The following is an 18,067-nucleotide window of genomic DNA, read 5'->3' on the forward strand; positions in this document are numbered from 1 at the left end:
AGTGTTATGAATATTAATTAAAGAAAATATAATAATAATTAATATATTATTAATTTTAAATTCAATGGTAATTAATTTTAAATATTAGATAATGTACACTCAATTATTTTCTCTCATTCTCGTGAATTAAATATGACTTTTTTAAGTCATTAGATTTATTTAATATAGTAGTGAGGGGTTTGAGTAGTACACTATAGGTTACACTATAGGTTCTGGATTCAATCCCAAACTCATTGTAAACAAAAAAAAATGTTTTTTTTTTCATTGAATTAAATATGATTATAGTCATGCATTTCAATAATAAAATATTATTGGTGTTGGTTCCAACAACTATATACCCACAAGATATCTTTTAAGGAATAATAGTAATCTCATCTTTTTTTCTTCATATGACTCTTTAAATCATGCATATGAAAATTATATTTGATTCAAATATAAAGTGATTATATTGTAAATTTTAACTCATGTTATTTTACTTTTATGATACCCTACATTTATGTATCTATTATTTATTAAATAATTTTTTTGATTAATTATTAAATAACTTATTATATTTGAATACTCCCTCTGACTTTAATTATATGTAAATTTTCACTTTGTAGATTCATTAGATAACTAATGTATGTGGCCTTAATTATAGATCAAATATATTAGTTATCCGATGAATCTAAAAAGTTAGACGTAAAAAAAAGTGGGAGGGAGTATTAAAGTTGTTTAGTGAAATAATTTCTTTGCTCGTAAGTCTTGTTTAAAAAATTGATAGCCTTTTATTTTTGTTCGATCTTTTGTGATGGCTAGTTATAAAACATGGCTATTTTTTTCTTTTCTTTTTCAGTAATTTTTTTCTATCTAACCTGCAAGTAATCAAAAAAAAAAAAAAACATGGAGTCTCTAAATACGAAAATAACATGCATCTCACTTCTGAAAATATTACACACCAAATTGAATCCTTTTGATCCTATCAAGGAGATAGGAGTAGAGCGATTATGTTGTATACGTCAGGTAGTTTTGTTGTCCTACATTTGTTTTTTAAGTGGTTTTAGGACTGCTTGTACTTTCTCACGATTGTTCCGTTCAATACATTTTCTACTTCGATCCTTTACTGATTAATACTATATTTAACCATTTCAAAAAATTATGAATAAATTAAAATTTATTTACATTAAAATTATGATTGTGTTGCTTGAAAATAAACTATTATTACTTTGTGCTGAAAATTAAGTCAATGGGTTATTGAATTAAGATTTTAAAAGATTATTTGACATAAAGAAAGACAGTAGTTTTTGGTACAAAGAGTCTTCTAGATTAATTAAAATAATAGCACAAATAACATTCAATGTTAAATTATTGAATTATTATTCGTACAAATGAAGTCTTCCATATCCTTGGCGATTCAAATTCACACCGATAGACTATCAATTTACAACGCCATAGACGACGGTCGACAATTTATGGTTGCACTTGATTTGGATGAGTTTGATCTTATTCGTATAAATGAATTAAAAAAAAAAATTGTAAATGAGAAATCGAAATTATTCATATAAATGAATTTAAAAAAAAGTTTGTAAAACCCCACTTCTCTTTTCGTGACTAAACTCTAAAATCTTTTCGTGACTAAACTCTAAAGTGGAAGCACCCTCATGGTACTACAGCTACCAGAAACTACAAAACGCCAACGTGCAAGGGCACCAATTGTAACTATTTTACACATTTTTAAAAAATAAACAAATCTATCGTCGCACACAACTACAAAGAGAGATTAATCTCTTGAGACGATATAAATTCATTTAACACGTTAACCTATCTCAACATATGTTTCTCAAGCATCGGCCACTTACATAATTCTTATTGCAAGCAGTCATAGTATTGGCCGAGAGTCGCTGAGAGCTTTCTAAATAAGATTGCCCTCTAACAAGAAATTGTAGTTCTATTTTTATGGGAATAAAGGGGCAGAGCCCCAATCACAATTCAATAATTGATATTAACCATCAAAGGTACCAAACCAGCATCCTTCTCTATAAAGGGGTTACAATAATATCAGGAAAATCATTAATTACTAAACACTCGCTCCACATCTAAAGACAAGCCAAACTTTGCTAAGTGTATCAGCTACTTCATTTGCTTTTCTAGACAAAATTTGATAGAAAGAAAAGAGAGAGGTTGACACACTCTTAATCCTAGAAACCAAGACAAAGCAAGCGTGAGTAGGTGGACAACTGTCATCTAGTAACTTAACAGCACTCTATGAGAAATTGTTGTGGCCTCGAGAGGCACCGAATCTTCGCCCATAAATATGAACCCTCAAATTTTTAATAACTCGTAAAGTTTGAACCTCGTAAGACTTCGCCCATAAATATGAACCCTCAAATCCTTAATAACTTGTAAAGTTTGAACCTTGCAAGACTGTGAATTTACAGATTTTAGCATTGTTGAAGAATCTCACTACTTTTCTAAGATTTTGGACTCTAAGGTGAGGCTACGATAGGTGTCTCAGAATGCTACATGTAACACTTACAAATAAAAATCGCCCACTCTCCATGTATGATTTCGTCAAATATCCTACTTTATGCATTCTAGTGCTCTATTACTTCTACTGCTATTACTAACTAAAATCATCCTTCTGCTAGCACATGACATAAGAGACTGATTTCACTTGTATCTTCATTAGCTATGATCATATTAAAAGTAAACATATTAAAACTACATCAAGTCCTGAGGCCAAATTGCTTAGTGCTTGACAAATTGTTCACAGAACAACATTATCATCAAATAGTAAGAATTGTGCAGTTGAAATTATTTAAGTAAAATCAAGACAACAGAGGTAATTACTCTAACTTCAAAACTAATCATTGGAATTTCCTATTGAAAACACTGTTTATTTTTAGATCTCTGTACAAACGTTCCATTCCCCCAATTTCAATACCAATCAGTTTCAATTGAATTCTAGCCCAAAAATATTCATGCTGATGGGTGGACGTGTATGCGTACAAAAAATGTTATACCTTGAACAATAGCTAGGAACCAAAGTAAATAACCTAATGACTAACTAAAATCTTCATCGCTTATTTTTCCTTCTGTTTTCAGAGCATTCCCTCAGAGCTTGTATTTCTGCCAAAAGATCAGCAATTCATATAAGAGTGATTAAGAGTCTAATTTTGATACTTCAACAAGTTTTACACCGTAAACAAATCACAACCAATCATATGTATGACTTTAAAAGTAGTTATGAAAAAAGTCAATTGTGTTTCATGATCTATAAGTTACATATGATTGATTAACTGTGTAAAAAATCTTTTCAATCCTTAAAATAAGTGGAGGTATAATTGTCAAAAACAGTTAATGTAATATTGAAATCGTAAACAACTTATTAGTAGCAACACATTGTTCTAAGGCTCTGTTTGGGAAGGCCAATAAGCTAGCTTATAAGCTAAAAGCTCAGTTTGGTAACATTTAAAAAAAAAGAGCTTATAGCTTAGTTTTCAAATGCTATTTCAAGTAGCTTATGAGCTTATAGCTTATCATTTTTTCTTCCAATTTTAACCCTATCATCTTACTTGAAAAAAATTAAATATTAATTAAACATATCTTTTTTATGTCATTTCATAGTTCAACAGCTAATTTTACCGAACACTACAAATTCAATCAGCTAGCTTATCACCATAAGCTAAAAGCTAGCTTGTAAGCTATCCGTTATTTTTTTTTTTTTACCAAACAGCGCCTGAGAAACTAGTAAGAGTAACATCACAAACTCTTAACATGACTGAAAATGTGCTAAACATGTGTAAATCATCAATACTTTCTCATAAAATCAACTAAAAATATATAAATGTTAAGCCCTAAATCACAGTCTTAATGTACCTTTCTGGCATTCTTTCCAATTCCTGTTACTACGAACAACGCAATCCTGAGAATCAATAGAGAAAAAATCATCCAAAAATCGACGAATCAAAAAAATTTAGGGGGTTTAGGGTTATGGAAAGATGAAGAAGAAATGAGGTTTACCTGCATCAAGAGATAGAGAGAAGAACACTCATCGAGCTGTTTGACGTTCTCATCATCGTCATCTGCATCGCTCCGGTGAAGTGGTTGCGGTGCTGCAACCAACGGTTTCGTTTCGCTCGTGTGAGGTTGTTGCGGTGCCGCCAACGGTTTCACTTCGCTCGTGTGAGGTAGTTGTTGCTCCATTTTAACGTGTCCGCGAAATGCTCTTAAAATTACAAATTTGAGCAAACCTTATATAGTGCTCTCAAATTCTGGGTTAAGGAACAAAGAAACGGGATTCTGGTTTGCAGACTCAAAGAGACGGGATAATCAAACAAAGAATAAGATTATGAGCAGTGTTTTTTCTAGGGCACTTCTCTGTTTCCATCGCTCCAAAGCTTATTATGTGCTAATCATAAAAAAAAATAAGGGAAATAGTCATTTACCATTGAAGAGAAAATACAAAATAGTCCTTGAATTTGCAATTTATTTATTATTTTGGTAATTGGCAGTTAAATTTTCAAAAAAAATTGACGTGACCTTCGTTGGAAACACGTGGCATTCTGAGTAGACATTAATTAGAAAATTGCATGGCAAGACCAAAATGACGGTACTTTTTTTTCTTTCTTTGCATTTCTTTATCTTCTTCCTCTCATTCTTTTCTTCATGGTTGATATGATTACAATGGTTGATATAAGATTTAAAAACATAAAGTTTGTATTTCAATGGTTGATATAAAGATTTAAGAGCAGATATGTGTATCTCGATGTTGGAGCTAGAAGCTAAAGAGAAAACAAGTTTGAATAATATATAGAACATAGTTAAAGAGAAAACAACCCTAAACAAATAAGAGCAAGATCGAAATCACCTACCCTATGTCTATCCACCGCCAGATTTGCCTAATAGATTATAGAGTAAGGGACTATTTTGTGCTTTTTCTTCAATGAGGGACCATAATGACAGCAAGTTACACATTGAGATATTAAAATGACTATTTTCCTAAAAATATATTGTTCAATGTTGTTAATTAAAAGATTTTATTGTTTTTTATTTTAATTTAAAGACTCAGTTTTAATCTAAAAAAAATTCAGTTTTGTTTTTGTTTTATTTTTTGAGCAAACTGTTCTTGATTGGGATTAGAAGCTCGGATACCGAAGGACTACGAGCAACGGCTTCCGAGCAAGCCCTAACACAAGGACGCTCAGCAGCATATTCAATCCACCAACGATCACAATGCCAACGCGTATTGCAACGACTGTTACCGAAATGATGAGCATTAACTGCTCATCATGGCTTTCCAGCCGTTTTCCGGCAGCCACTTGATGGCCATTAATGTCATCAAGGGCCTTAGCCCAGCGCTGGGGGCTATATATACGAAACCAATTGCCATTTCTTGAGGTACTCCCTCCGTCCCAAAATATAAGCAAAATGTGGTCAACTAAAGTGGATGTATTTGGTCCAAATTTTTAACCAAATACATCAAATTTCTTTGACTCATTTTTGCTTATATTTTGGGACGGAGGGAGTACGTATTATCTAGCTAAGAAAACCTTACTCCACACCTAAACTGACTTGCGTCGGAGAGCCTTCAGGTACACAACCCCCATCCGTTTCAACAGGGGCCTTCGAGAACAAACGTCGGTGCGGTCGCACGTTCTGATCAGGTACGATCAGTGGCACCGTCTAGTTTTTCCTTCCTAAAAAACCAAAAGCTTCCTTCATCAACCAACAACAACGTGACCTATGGCTGACATCAACAACAGGTACCAGAACAAAGGGCGGAGAACAACTTTCATGCACCGTATCACCCGCTGGATGGGCAGTTGGCTTTCGTCACTGGAGAAAGCCGAGGTCAGAGATGAATTATGAGGAGTACGTCACTGAGGACCCACATATCCGGGCGGCTGCACAAAGTTTAGTAAAAAAAAAAAAAACGAGTCCATAAAGTTGACTTCATAGTTCATACTTTAATGAGTCCATAGAGTAATATTTTGTACAATTTATTGCTAAGAGACTATGTGTGCATAAGAGTTGTACTAGAAAAAACCAAGGACCACATGTATAAGAGTCATGATGAGATGATACATGGATGCTAAGAGATGCGTAAAAGACCCCTCTTGCACTAAAGATGCTTTTAGAACTTAAGAACCTTCTTTAAAAGACGAGTTAATTTTAATGGCTTATTGTATTTCGAATAAAATTACCTTCAATAAAACGATATATAACAATAATAACTAAAATGATATATTTCTTATCTATTTTTTTTTGTTGTCAAGAAGTTTTGTGACTAGAATTTCACCTTTTTAGAATGAATAACAGTATTAGGGTTCGAAACTCGGTCCCTACATATTATATGCAATGTCCCTATCAACTAAACTATGTTCACGGAGACAAAATTATTATTATTGACATATAATTTTTGACCAAATATTGTTGATATTTTTTTAAAAGTATAATTTAGAAAATATGCTTTTCTTTTGACTAAGTAATTTATAGAATATGTGTTACCAATTTTTTTTTATAGAATATGTATTTTTTTTTGACAAATTTATAGCATATGTTATATTATAAATATTTGTGAAATTTTATTTAAAAAATATGATAGAAATAATTTCACACTTTTATCATAATGTTTTTACCAACATATAATAGATATAACTAAAAAGACAAACCTCCATGGCATAGCTTAACACTATTAGAAGTTAGAATTTTTATTATAAGATACATTCACTTTTATCATCTTACCGTATTTCGAATACATTATCTCCGATAAATTGTACGTAAGAATAACTAAAATAGTATATTTCTTATTTAATTTCTGTTTCTACGCGACTTTTATTGTAATATACTATTTGACCAAATATTGTTGAAATTTGTTTCAAATACTTAATTTAAAGAATGTTTCTTTTGACTAAAATTTAAATAATATGTTTTATTTTTGTTTTTTTATGGGAAAATTTAAAGAATATTTTAAACTATGGATATCTGTGAAATTTCAATATGTTAGAAATAATTATTTTTCATATATATAATTAATAATTTTGCACCTGATCATAATGTCTTTATCAACGTATATTAGATCTAACTAAAAACGACAAACCTCCATAACATATCTAAACACAGTTAGAACTTAGAACCTTCGCTAAAAGATGCGTTCATATTCAATATCTTACCGTATTTTGATGACATTATCTTCGATAAACAACTCATAGCAACATCCAAAATAGTATCTTTTTATCTAATTTTTTTATGAAACTAAATTATATATTTTTTTGAATCAAGACAAAATTATAATTATCATTCAATCTTTTTGACCAAAATATAATTGATATATTCTTAAAAAATCATAATTTTGACTTAATATAATCTTTTATATTAACCTAGTTACTATAGTGGGTAAAATACATAAATTTTTCTTTTGCTCATAAGGCTATTAAAGCCTCCCCAAGCTCAACACATTTTGTCTCAGCACAAAAAATAAAATAAAAAGAGGAGAAAAAAAAAACCTAAAAAATTCATAGATTTTTCTTTCTGAATTCTTCGATGTTCTAAGATCGATTGATTATTCATCAATTCTCATCAATCGGGTGCGTATCGATCGATTCTAATACTGATTCTAGCTCTGAAAATTTTCATCATGTATTGGGGATCTTCTTGGAATTGTAAAATTTTATTGACAAAAAAAAAATTTAGATCGATTTTCTGATCTGTGATTGAGTTCTGAGTTTTGTTATGTTGTTGAATTCAATTGGGTAGTTTCAATTTTTGATTTTTTTTCAACTGGGTTTGCTCTGTATATTGATATTGTTACTGGTGCATGTTTTTGGGCAGTGTTATTAATATTAATTTTTGATTGTTTTTATTTGTTTCAATGTTTCAGATAGTTATTCATTGTTGATTGTAATACTGAGATTTAGAGGTAATAAATTTTCACTTGTTAAATTGTTATACAATGCATTATATTATAATCAAGTGTTAGTTATTAGTTATTACTTATGTTGATTGATAATGTTATTAATTTTGTTGTGAATTTACCTCATTGATTTTTATTATGCCATTGTGTTTTCATGCCACTTGGTTTTGGAATTAGTAAATTTTGAATGCTTGTGAAATGAAGCTGGATGAAGTGATGAATCTTGATGAGTGTGTTCTTAAGTTATTAGTTTTCTTATTTACTAGTGTGTATGCCGTGCGATGCACGGATCAATTATGCGAGAGAAATAGAAATCACGACTTGTATTGTTGATGTAATATATGTAATTTTCTAATATGGATAAGAATCTTTGCAATTTCTTATGTTATTAGCTAAGTTTTATCCGTGCAAATATTATTCCATTATTATGAGACAACTAGTGTGGATACCGTGCGATCCACGGATCAATTATATGAATGAAATAGAAATCGTAACTTGTATTGTTGACATAGTTTATGTAGTTTTCTAATATGAATAAGAATCTTAGCACTTTCTTATGTTATTAGCTAAGTTTTATTGTGGAAATATTATTCCATCATTATGATGTGACAACAATGCAAAATGAATTTTAGAATGTAGAATTTGTAAGGACTAAAACTGCATTGTAAAATGAGAGCAAAATTGTTAAATTCTTTCAAGCTCTGTAACTAAGGCCTGAAACTAATCAACTTGTTATTGTAATCTAAATGAGAAGTATTATAGCAGCTATTAACTTCTTTTTTGTTTGCAGCTAAATGGCATCACTTGTTGCCAGTGGTAACAGTCAAATGTCTTCCGTCCAAGAAAAAGGAAGTAGGAATAAGAGAAAATTCAGGGCAGATCCACCTTCAGGGGAGCCAAATAAGATTATATCTTCACCTCAACATGAGAGCCTAAGTTATGAATTTGCTGCTGAAAAAATCGAAATAACCCCAACTTTTGGGCGAGTCACAGCTTCTGACTTGTGCAGTGTTAGCCATAGCCATGATTGTTCTGATGGCTTGAAGCTTGACCTTGGATTATCTAGCCCTGTTGTTTCACCTGAGGTTAGGATTAGCCATCCTAAGGAGGAACTAGAGGTGGTTGAATCCCATGGTGCTGATTGGAGTGATCACACAGAAACTCAGTTGGAAGAACTTGTTTTGAGCAATTTGCAAACCATTTTCAAGAGTGCAATAAAAAAAGTTGTTGCTTGTGGCTACACTGAAGATGTTGCTACAAAGGCTATGTTAAGACCTGGCGTCTGTTATGGATGCAAAGACACTGTGTCTAATATAGTTGAGAACACTTTAGCTTTTCTAAGAAACGGCCAAGAGTTTGATCCTTCACGGGAGCACTATTTTGAAAATTTAGTGCAGCTTCAGAAGTATATCTTGGCTGAATTGGTTTGTGTTCTTCGAGAGGTTAGGCCATTTTTCAGTGTTGGGGATGCAATGTGGTGTCTGTTAATTTGTGACATGAATGTGTCACACGCTTGTGCAATGGATGGTGATCCTTTTAGCAGTTTATGCAATGATGGCAATGTTGATGGCTGTTCTTCTGTCCAGACTGAATCACAATCAAAAGTTGAAACAAAAAGTCCCGAGTTGAGTCTTCCAAGTCCTTGTAATACAATTCCATCAGTTTCTCAATCTGAGAAATCCATTGTGGCGGAAAATTCTCAAACTGTCGGTGGACTCTTAGAGAAACAGGGTGCTAATTCTGCTGACAAGTCATCTAATGCTTCTGGAACCTCTCATTCTCCCTTGCTACATGAAAAGTGTGGGAGTGTTAGAAAGGTCCATCCCAGTAGCACCAAGAGGGACTACATTTTTCGTCAGAAGTCAATCCATGTGGAAAAAAATTATCGGACATACGGGTCTAAAGGCTCTTCAAGAGGAGGAAAGCTGAGTGGCTTGAGTGGTTTAATCTTGGATAAAAAACTTAAATCTGTATCAGAATCTACCACCATAAACTTAAAGAGTGCATCCATAAACATAAGCAAGGCGGTGGGAATTAATGTCACTCAAGACAATCTCAACACTGATTTATCATCTAATGATGGACCATCTACCCCTACTTCATTTAGCCTGAATTCTAGCGGTGCTATCTCTCGTGCATCCGATCCTTCATCTTCAGAACATGAAGAAAATCCTATACCTGCAGTCGGTATCCCCCCAGATGCATTACCAGCCACAGATACCGATCTTTCTCTTTCACTGTCTTCAAAAAGTAATTCTACAACACCTATATGCTGTGGTCACAAGGTACCTAATAGTAGCTGTGTGGGAATACCATATGACAAGTCCATGGGACAATGGTTGCCCCAAGATAGAAAGGATGAGCTGATTTTAAAGATGGTTCCAAGGGTTCGGGAGCTGCAAAACGAGCTTCAAGAATGGACAGAGTGGGCAAATCAAAAGGTGATGCAGGCTGCTCGTCGGTTGAGTAAGGACAAGGCTGAGCTTAAGACACTAAAACAAGAGAAAGAAGAAGTTGAGCGTCTTAAAAAGGAGAAACAATGTCTAGAAGAAAACACAATGAAAAAGCTTTTTGAGATGGAAAATGCCTTGGGTAAAGCAGGTGGACAGGTGGAACGAGCTAATACTGCAGTACGGAAGCTCGAGATGGAGAATGCTGCATTGAGGAAAGAGATGGAGGCTGCTAAGTTACGTGCAGCAGAATCCGCAACAAACTTTCAAGAGGCCTCTAAAAGGGAAAAGAAGACCCAAATGAAGTTTCAATCATGGGAGAATCAGAAATCGCAGTTACAGGAAGAGCTAAATACTGAAAAAAGCAAATTGGCACAGATATTGAAGGAATCAAAGCAAGCCGAAATGCAAGCGGAGAAATTTGAGGTAATATAAATCATGTTTATTCCAACTACGTTGCCATGCGTTTCATCTTCATCAGATATTAATACCCACGTTTATGGTTGAAGCTGTTATTTGTTCTCATCACGTGGCTTCAATATACTATATCATGTTTTATTCCAATTGCTTTTCCATGCTTTTTATCTTCACCAGGTCTTAATGCCATTATAACATGTATTACTCAAGCTGTTGTTTGTTCTCATGGGGGCTTCAATATACAATCCTTTATTCCTAGAAATAAGTTTGAACCGACACATGCACTGACATGTATCAGAGATTCAAATGCATTGCTTAACATTCAACATAATTTCCATGTTGAATGGGCGAGAAATACCATTATGTTAAATGAATCACTTGGTACACACGCATCACTTGTGAGATTTCACAGATGCAAACACATTCAATCAGTGAATGCTTAATGAGTTTGTGTTACTGGATCTGTTCTCATTGTAAAGGAAAAATATCACAGGCTAAACGGCGGCAGGCAGCAAAGAAAACTGAAGAGCTTCTCTTGCTAGCCAGTTCTATAAGAAAAGAAAGAGAACAAATTGAGGAGACAGCCAGAGCCAAGGAGGAGACGATCAAATTAGAAGCAGAGATGGAGCTTCAAAGATACAAAGATGACATCCAGAAAATTGAAAAGGAAATTGCACAAATAAGACAGAAGTCCGACTCTTCAAAAATCGCTGCACTAAAACGAGGAATCGATGGAAGCTATGCCGGTAGCTGCAAGGACATGAAAAATGGTTCTGCTCTCGAAGAACCGCAGACCGCGTCCATTTCAGAACTGGTTCAAAAGTTAAATAACTTCTCGATGAAGGGTGGAGGTGTGAAACGTGAAAGGGAATGCGTGATGTGCCTTTCGGAGGAGATGTCCGTTGTATTCCTTCCATGTGCTCATCAGGTTGTTTGCACAAAGTGCAATGAGCTCCATGAGAAGCAGGGAATGCAAGAATGCCCTTCTTGCAGAAGCCCCATCCAGGAGCGTATTTCTGTGCGTTATGCGCGTACATAATAGTAATTTTTATTTATTTGAGTGAAATGAGTGTTTTTAATAATGTCCTTTGGACTCCCATAGAATAATGCATTCAGATCTTGGATCTTGAATTCAGATACATTAAGTTACTTTCAATGCAAAAGGTTGATACTTCCAGTACTTCTTTCTATTTCTTCTGCAGTTTTGGTTTTATTTAAAGTTTAATTCTCTTGAGTAGTTTTTCTATTACCAGGAAAATTGGTTTCTTATTTTCTTTTGTGTATGTTTGATTTCACTTTTTAGGGAAGACAAACTTGATTTTAGATGTATAAAATTGTTTTTGACATGTTTGAATGTTTTCAAGTAAAAATGATTTTGTCTTTAGAATTAACTTGAAGCTAGAACTTGGATGTTTTAGGTCTAGAGTTGATTTTCACCCTTAAATTTATCGTTCAACTCATTTTTTAGACGGTTGCTATTTGCCCCCTGAATTAGTCACACTAGAAAACACACTACCGAAAGATATTTTCCGGACCGGTTAGATATTTCCCGGTAAGATTTGCATTGTTGAAAGATATCTTCCGATAAGATTAGCACTACCTGAAAATATCTCTTGGTAGATGGGGAGAACATTTTTGATCAATTTATGTGGGGCAAAGAACAACCATCCATTTTTTATATAATCAAAATATAACTCACTTTGCTTTCAACTAAATTTATAAGAATCAGTTTATTTAAATTAAATTTTTGCCACTGCAAAATCAAACATATTTTGTCTTTTTTTATTTTAAAATTTTGGTTGTCAAAATCTATATTTTTTGGATGGACGTAGCATATATCCTTCAGCAAGTGATGGATAATGGTAAACGTGAGTTAACTTGATGATTCTTAATTCAAATGTTTTTAAAGAGTGACCTCATTCAAAAATTGAGTTAATGGCTTGTTTTGTGTTGGTTGTGGAGGAAAAAAATTATTGTTTGTTAAAGAATGTGAGGGAGAAAAGTAACGAGTCAAGGTTACGAAGGCATATTAATGAACACACAACAATTTAACGAATTTTGATCCTCTCAATTGTAAAAAAAATAAGAAATAATGTGGAATCTTAGCCATTGAAATTATAAAAAGAGAGTAGGAATGAAATTTAAGAAAAAGAAGAGAAGTTTGTTAATAGTTGAGTTATAGAAATTGAGAAAACATGAGAGGAAAAAAAAATGGAGAGAATCCATTTCTCAAATTAATAGACAAATATAATTTTTTACGGTTTTATAGAGGAAAACTCCGAGTGTCCAATGGTGGTGTGGGCGTGTGGCAGTGCTTCATTCAATGAAACTGACGCTAAACTATAGATTTGGATCGTCGACCTTTTAGGCGGGGAAAATAGAGTGACTTTAGGCAAAGTTAGACAAAAGAATTTGTTTTGTGGACACTCGTGTGAGTGTATACAATCTTGAGATAGAAACAACCAGAGAGTGATGTGATAAATATGATAGATTTAGAATGTGTTTGGATTTGCATTTGGTGCTCAAATTGTGGCATCTCAAAGTAATTTGAACATTTGAACATTAAATTTGTGAAGCTATTTTGGTCTAGTCGTGTGTTTTGGGTGGGTTTTGGACGTGGTTCCAAACAATCTATTAGGTGTATTCAAATATCATTGTTGTTGAATAAGAGATAATGAAGTTTAAAATTAGAGAAAAAGATGTGAGAGTAAACAAACCAAGAAAAAAAAAAATAGAGAAAATGACAGAGAAAAATTGATAAATAAAAGTTAGAGTAGTGTAATTGCATACAAAAAATTTCTTCCCTGCAAAGTGGAAACATATGCACTTAATTTTTACATATTTTGTTGAGGTACATATGCAAGACAATGATCCTAATTTCATATATTTCACCTAAGGAGTGTCGGTAATATTAATATACTCTTTTAACATACTAATTTATAAATTAATAAAATTCACATTGACCTCATGAATTTATTTGCGAGTTTGAAAGAGAAAAGAGGTGAGAATATTAGAAAAAAAGAAAGAAAAAGTGGAATCAAATTGACTACCTAAAAATATATTTGTGGACCAAAATAATTAGTAAAAAAAATATTTGTTACTTAATTGCAATTTTGATACATTCAAAAACAAATGCTACAATGAGATACACTTCCAATAACCAAAATACTGATTTTCCCTTTATTTATTATTTCCTACAAAAACACATTCTAAAAAATATAAAAGCATCAGTAAAAAAAAATATATATAAAAGTACGTTCTCCCTCAAAACTCTCGCATGTTCTCCCTTTCAAACTCACAAATAAAATTTTAGAGTCCTGTAAATTTAGTTTGACCATCATGGTCATCCCCGAGATTCTGGGTGTCCTGTTCTAATTATGAACTTGATGTCCTTTTTTGTTTTTTTTTTTTTTTTATAAATCGTAATTTCACTGTTTTACGGATTTATAAGTCACATTTATAATTGTATGTTAGTGTTAGCCTAATTTTGTTTTTAGAGTTTATGCTTATCCTGAAAAATATTTATATTAATTATTCAATTTTATATTTTCTTATTTTAACATATATACACACTAAAAAATAATAATTTTGGTGCCCAATAAACTTGGTGTCCTGTCCGGGCCGCTCCTCCCAAACATCCTCGGGAACCCCTGTTGACCATATATCTTTAAACCAATAGAGAAAGTATGTTGAAACAATGTGCTAAATAGCCGGTCGATATATTTTTTAGTCAAATAGTTTAGTGAATAAAATTTTACTTTTTAAAATAAATAAATGGATGTACCAATTCTACATATATATTTTTATTCTACTTCACCTATATTTCAAACTTTATTTGGTTGACTTTGTTCATTCAACCTTTTCCTTCTTGATCTCTAGATTCATCTATATATATTCGACTTGCTTTTGTATAACATAAACACGGTGTTGTCTTTGTCCATGGACCATATTTGTTTGTTGTGTTAAATTATGCTTATCGGATTTGATTGATATGTTTTGTCCATGAAAATATTTTACACTTACATCTAATTTAATATTATCATATAGATAATTGTAGATATATTTTTAAAACTAACATGAAAATGTACCCAAACATACAAAAAAAAAACTAACATAAAAAATAGCATAAAAACTAACATGTTAGTGTTGCTCATTTCCAAAATAGTGATGGAGATGATGATCGATAAAAGTTAAATAAAAAGAGGAAGATGATGGAGATGAGAAGAGGAAGAAGATGAATTGATTTAGGGTTTTATATTTGGGGGTGAGTTTTCTTTCAGTCAATTTAGTCCCTCAACGCTAATGTAAACCGTCACTTTAGTCCCTCAACGTTTCAGCTTCCTTTTTGTTCTATTTTGCCTTCAATATGGTCTCTACTTACACGGCATCAAATTTTAAAGAGAAGTGACACATATTGGTCAACAAAACGTCCACGTCAGCACTATCAAGGCAGGGATAATGCTGAATAGCGAAAGTTACATTCAAGGATTTTAAATATTTTTTTTATGATTCAATGTCACTTTCAAAGATCAAAGTGGTTGTTTACTCTTTTCAATTGTTAAAATCCCTCCGATAATTTTTCATTCTTCAAATTAACTTCACTGTTAAGATCATAAGAATCTAAGTCTATTTCAAAGTTTAGTTATAATAATTAATAAATTTATTTATTTTAACACACACGAACGTGCACACACACATACGAGTGCACACACGCACATACAAACACTAAGTAAAAAAAAAAATCGGTGCCCTAAAATTTTACCACATGCATAAGGATGGTGGTGGTGCTCATTCAGTTACATAATTAAAGGCCATTTTTTCTATAGGTCATATAATTATAAATATATGATGTGAAAGAAAAATTAAAGATTATATTTTCAATTGTTAGAATATCTCTGATAATTTTTCATTCTTCAAATTGATCTCTCTAAAAGGTGAATTAGGTGGTGTTTCTAATTCAAGCAGTGTTTCGATTGGAACTGCTCCTACTACAAGTTCTGTTGTGGTTTATGAATCTTGTATTTATGGAAGAGACAATGATATAGAGAAACTTAAAAAGCTCGTGTTGTCTGAAGATGCTAATGATCATCCTAGTGATTGTAACCTAAGAATGGTTTCCATTGCGGGTATGGGAGGGATTGGTAAAACAACTCTTGGCAAACTACTTTACAATGCAAGACGTTCTTAGAACTAATACTTTTTTGCTTGTATTGGATGGCGTGTTGGATGTAAAATCCGTCAATTTGTTACATCTGATGGACATCGTTGATATTGGGAAAACGGAAAGCAAGATTATCATCACAGCACGAGATGAAAGATTGTTGTATTCCAGGCAATTCTATCTTTCTGTCCACTACTTAAGTCCTCTGGAAACTGAAGATTGATGGTCTTTACTTGCCAGACATGCATTTGGAGCATGTAACGACCAACAACAATCAAATCTAGAAGAAATTGGCGGAGGAAATTGCAAAGAAGTGTAATGGATTACCATTTGCTGTAGTAGCACTAGGTGATTTTCTTCGCAACAAGTTGTCCCCAGATTACTGGAATTATGTGCTAGAAAGTAACATTTGGGAATTGACAAATCATGACGTGCAACCTTTTCTACAATTGAACTACCATTATCTTTCGACTCCTTTAAAACAATGCTTTGCGTATTGTTCAATTTTTCCAAAAAAGTCCATCATAGAAAAATATCTAGTAGTTCAGTTGTGGATTGCATAAGGCTTAGTAGAATCGTCCACAGATCACAAAAATATTGGAGAAGAATACTTTGATGTACTAGTGTCAAGGTCGTTGATACATCAGCGATCTATTGGTGATAATGCACAACCTCATCCATGATTTAGCAACAAAGGTTTCATCTCCATATTGTATCAACATGGACGAACATAACCTACATGATATGATACATAACTTATCATACAATAGAGGAATGTATGACTCATATGGATATGATAAATTTGATAAATTGTATGGATTAAAAGGTCTACGTACCTTTCTAGCATTACCATTATAAGAACAATTGCCCCTTTGTTTGCTATCAAGCAAAGTAGTATATGACTTGCCGTCAACAATGAAACAATTACACGTCTTGTCTTTGTCAAACTACAAGAGTATCACTGAAGTTCCCAACTCTATTGGAAATTTGTTATACCTGCGATACTTAAATCTTTCTCATACTAAGATCGAAAGGTTGCCTTCTGAAACATGCAAGCTTTACAATCTGCAATTCTTGTTGTTGGCAGGCTGTAGAAGGCTCATTGAATTGCCGGAAGACATAGGGAAATTGGTTAATCTCATTCACCTTGATGTTAGTGATAGTGCATTGAGGGAAATGGCCGTACAAATTGCCAAACTAGAAAATCTTCAAACTTTGTATGACTTTGTTGTCAGCAAACATAGTGATGGATTAAAGCTTGTGGAGCTGGGAAAATTTCCCCACCTTCATAGAAAACATAGTGCTTGTTTACTCTTTTCAATTGTTAGAATCTTTCTGACAACTTTTCGTTCTTCAAATTAATTTCACTGTCAAGATCATAAGAGTCTGAGTCTATTTCAAAATTTAGTTATGATAATTCATAAATTTATTTATTTTAACACACACGAACGCATACATACACTAGGTAAAAAAAAAATTGATGCCCTAAAATTTTGATTCCCTGTGCAATCCTCCTCTTAAACACGCCCCGGTCCTCCCTTATTTTGTTATATCCCCCTATTCCGTCCTACGCTACAAGTGGTGGCAACCGACCATCACCGGTCTTATAAATAATACCGGTGGACTGGTATATGAATATTCTAAATGGTTCTAATGTCATTTTGAACTATAATTGTGAGAAGTTATATTATCTGCCGGCTAACGTAGACCCCGGCCATTAAAAATGGTCCACAACGGTATATCATTTGTATTTAATATTTACAATTAAATGTAGATATAAAGAAATATGTAATCTGTATCGTAGTGTTTAAATATTTGCATAAAAGTGTTTATAAGTAAAATTTATCTCATATACTGTATAACTCAAAAAATGTGTATTATAAAATTTTCCTATTGTCATTGAAACAATTAACTAAGAGATGATTTTGATATGTTGTTAGATTAGATTAGATCTTGTCTAACTGCTCCACACTTTCTCTACCTACGCCATTGACTTCTTTGTTATGTGAAAATGACTCTCATCAATCTCTGCTTCACAACTATCCTTGCATCACAGTACCACACAGTGTGCATGTACAAATTTATTAAAACTTAGACATTATATAAAGTTTATGTCGTTTAAATAATTAAGTTTGAATGGAATCT

The 18,067-nt window shown here is 32.7% G+C and overlaps 2 protein-coding genes and 1 pseudogene across 6 annotated transcripts; 2 read left to right on the forward strand and 1 right to left on the reverse strand.

Annotated features, from left to right (window-relative positions):
• Positions 1 to 2,825: 2,825 nt before the first annotated feature.
• Positions 2,826 to 4,386, reverse strand: LOC123898085. 2 transcript variants are annotated; one of them, XM_045948948.1, is made up of 4 exons: positions 4,325 to 4,344; positions 4,003 to 4,274; positions 3,859 to 3,904; positions 2,826 to 3,108 (listed from the first exon to the last, which is right to left on the reverse strand). In XM_045948948.1, the coding sequence occupies exons 2-4, from the start codon at positions 4,183 to 4,185 to the stop codon at positions 3,056 to 3,058; spliced, it is 282 nt and encodes a 93-aa protein (XP_045804904.1). In that variant the 5' UTR covers positions 4,186 to 4,274; positions 4,325 to 4,344; the 3' UTR covers positions 2,826 to 3,055. The 2 variants fall into 2 exon arrangements, with proteins under 2 accessions (XP_045804904.1, XP_045804903.1); XM_045948947.1 differs by having other exon boundaries at positions 4,003 to 4,386.
• Positions 4,387 to 7,370: 2,984 nt separating this feature from the next.
• LOC123895610 (putative E3 ubiquitin-protein ligase RF298) lies at positions 7,371 to 11,941 on the forward strand. 4 transcript variants are annotated; one of them, XM_045946064.1, is made up of 4 exons: positions 7,371 to 7,568; positions 7,862 to 7,900; positions 8,685 to 10,770; positions 11,255 to 11,941. In XM_045946064.1, the coding sequence occupies exons 3-4, from the start codon at positions 8,689 to 8,691 to the stop codon at positions 11,798 to 11,800; spliced, it is 2,628 nt and encodes an 875-aa protein (XP_045802020.1). In that variant the 5' UTR covers positions 7,371 to 7,568; positions 7,862 to 7,900; positions 8,685 to 8,688; the 3' UTR covers positions 11,801 to 11,941. The 4 variants fall into 4 exon arrangements, with proteins under 4 accessions (XP_045802020.1, XP_045802022.1, XP_045802021.1 ...); XM_045946066.1 differs by having other exon boundaries at positions 7,385 to 7,568; positions 11,241 to 11,941; XM_045946065.1 differs by lacking the exon at positions 7,862 to 7,900 and having other exon boundaries at positions 7,385 to 7,568.
• Positions 11,942 to 15,526: 3,585 nt separating this feature from the next.
• On the forward strand, positions 15,527 to 17,284 carry LOC123896320 (annotated as a pseudogene).
• The last annotated feature ends 783 nt before the right edge of the window (positions 17,285 to 18,067 follow it).

The sequence above is a fragment of the Trifolium pratense genome, linkage group LG7 (genome assembly GCF_020283565.1).
Source record: "Trifolium pratense cultivar HEN17-A07 linkage group LG7, ARS_RC_1.1, whole genome shotgun sequence".
Lineage (NCBI taxonomy): Eukaryota > Viridiplantae > Streptophyta > Magnoliopsida > Fabales > Fabaceae > Trifolium > Trifolium pratense.

Excerpts from the sequence above, each read along its gene's own strand:
- LOC123895610 (XM_045946064.1), top strand. The coding sequence starts at position 8,689 with ATGGCATCACTTGTTGCCAGTGGTAACAGTCAAATGTCTTCCGTCCAA. Across the intron at positions 10,771-11,254 it reads TGCAAGCGGAGAAATTTGAG|GCTAAACGGCGGCAGGCAGC; the intron begins GTAATATAAATC and ends AAAATATCACAG.
- LOC123898085 (XM_045948947.1), bottom strand. The coding sequence starts at position 4,185 with ATGGAGCAACAACTACCTCACACGAGCGAAGTGAAACCGTTGGCGGCA. Across the intron at positions 3,905-4,002 it reads CTCTCTATCTCTTGATGCAG|GATTGCGTTGTTCGTAGTAA; the intron begins GTAAACCTCATT and ends ATTGATTCTCAG. Across the intron at positions 3,109-3,858 it reads TTGGAAAGAATGCCAGAAAG|AAATACAAGCTCTGAGGGAA; the intron begins GTACATTAAGAC and ends ATCTTTTGGCAG.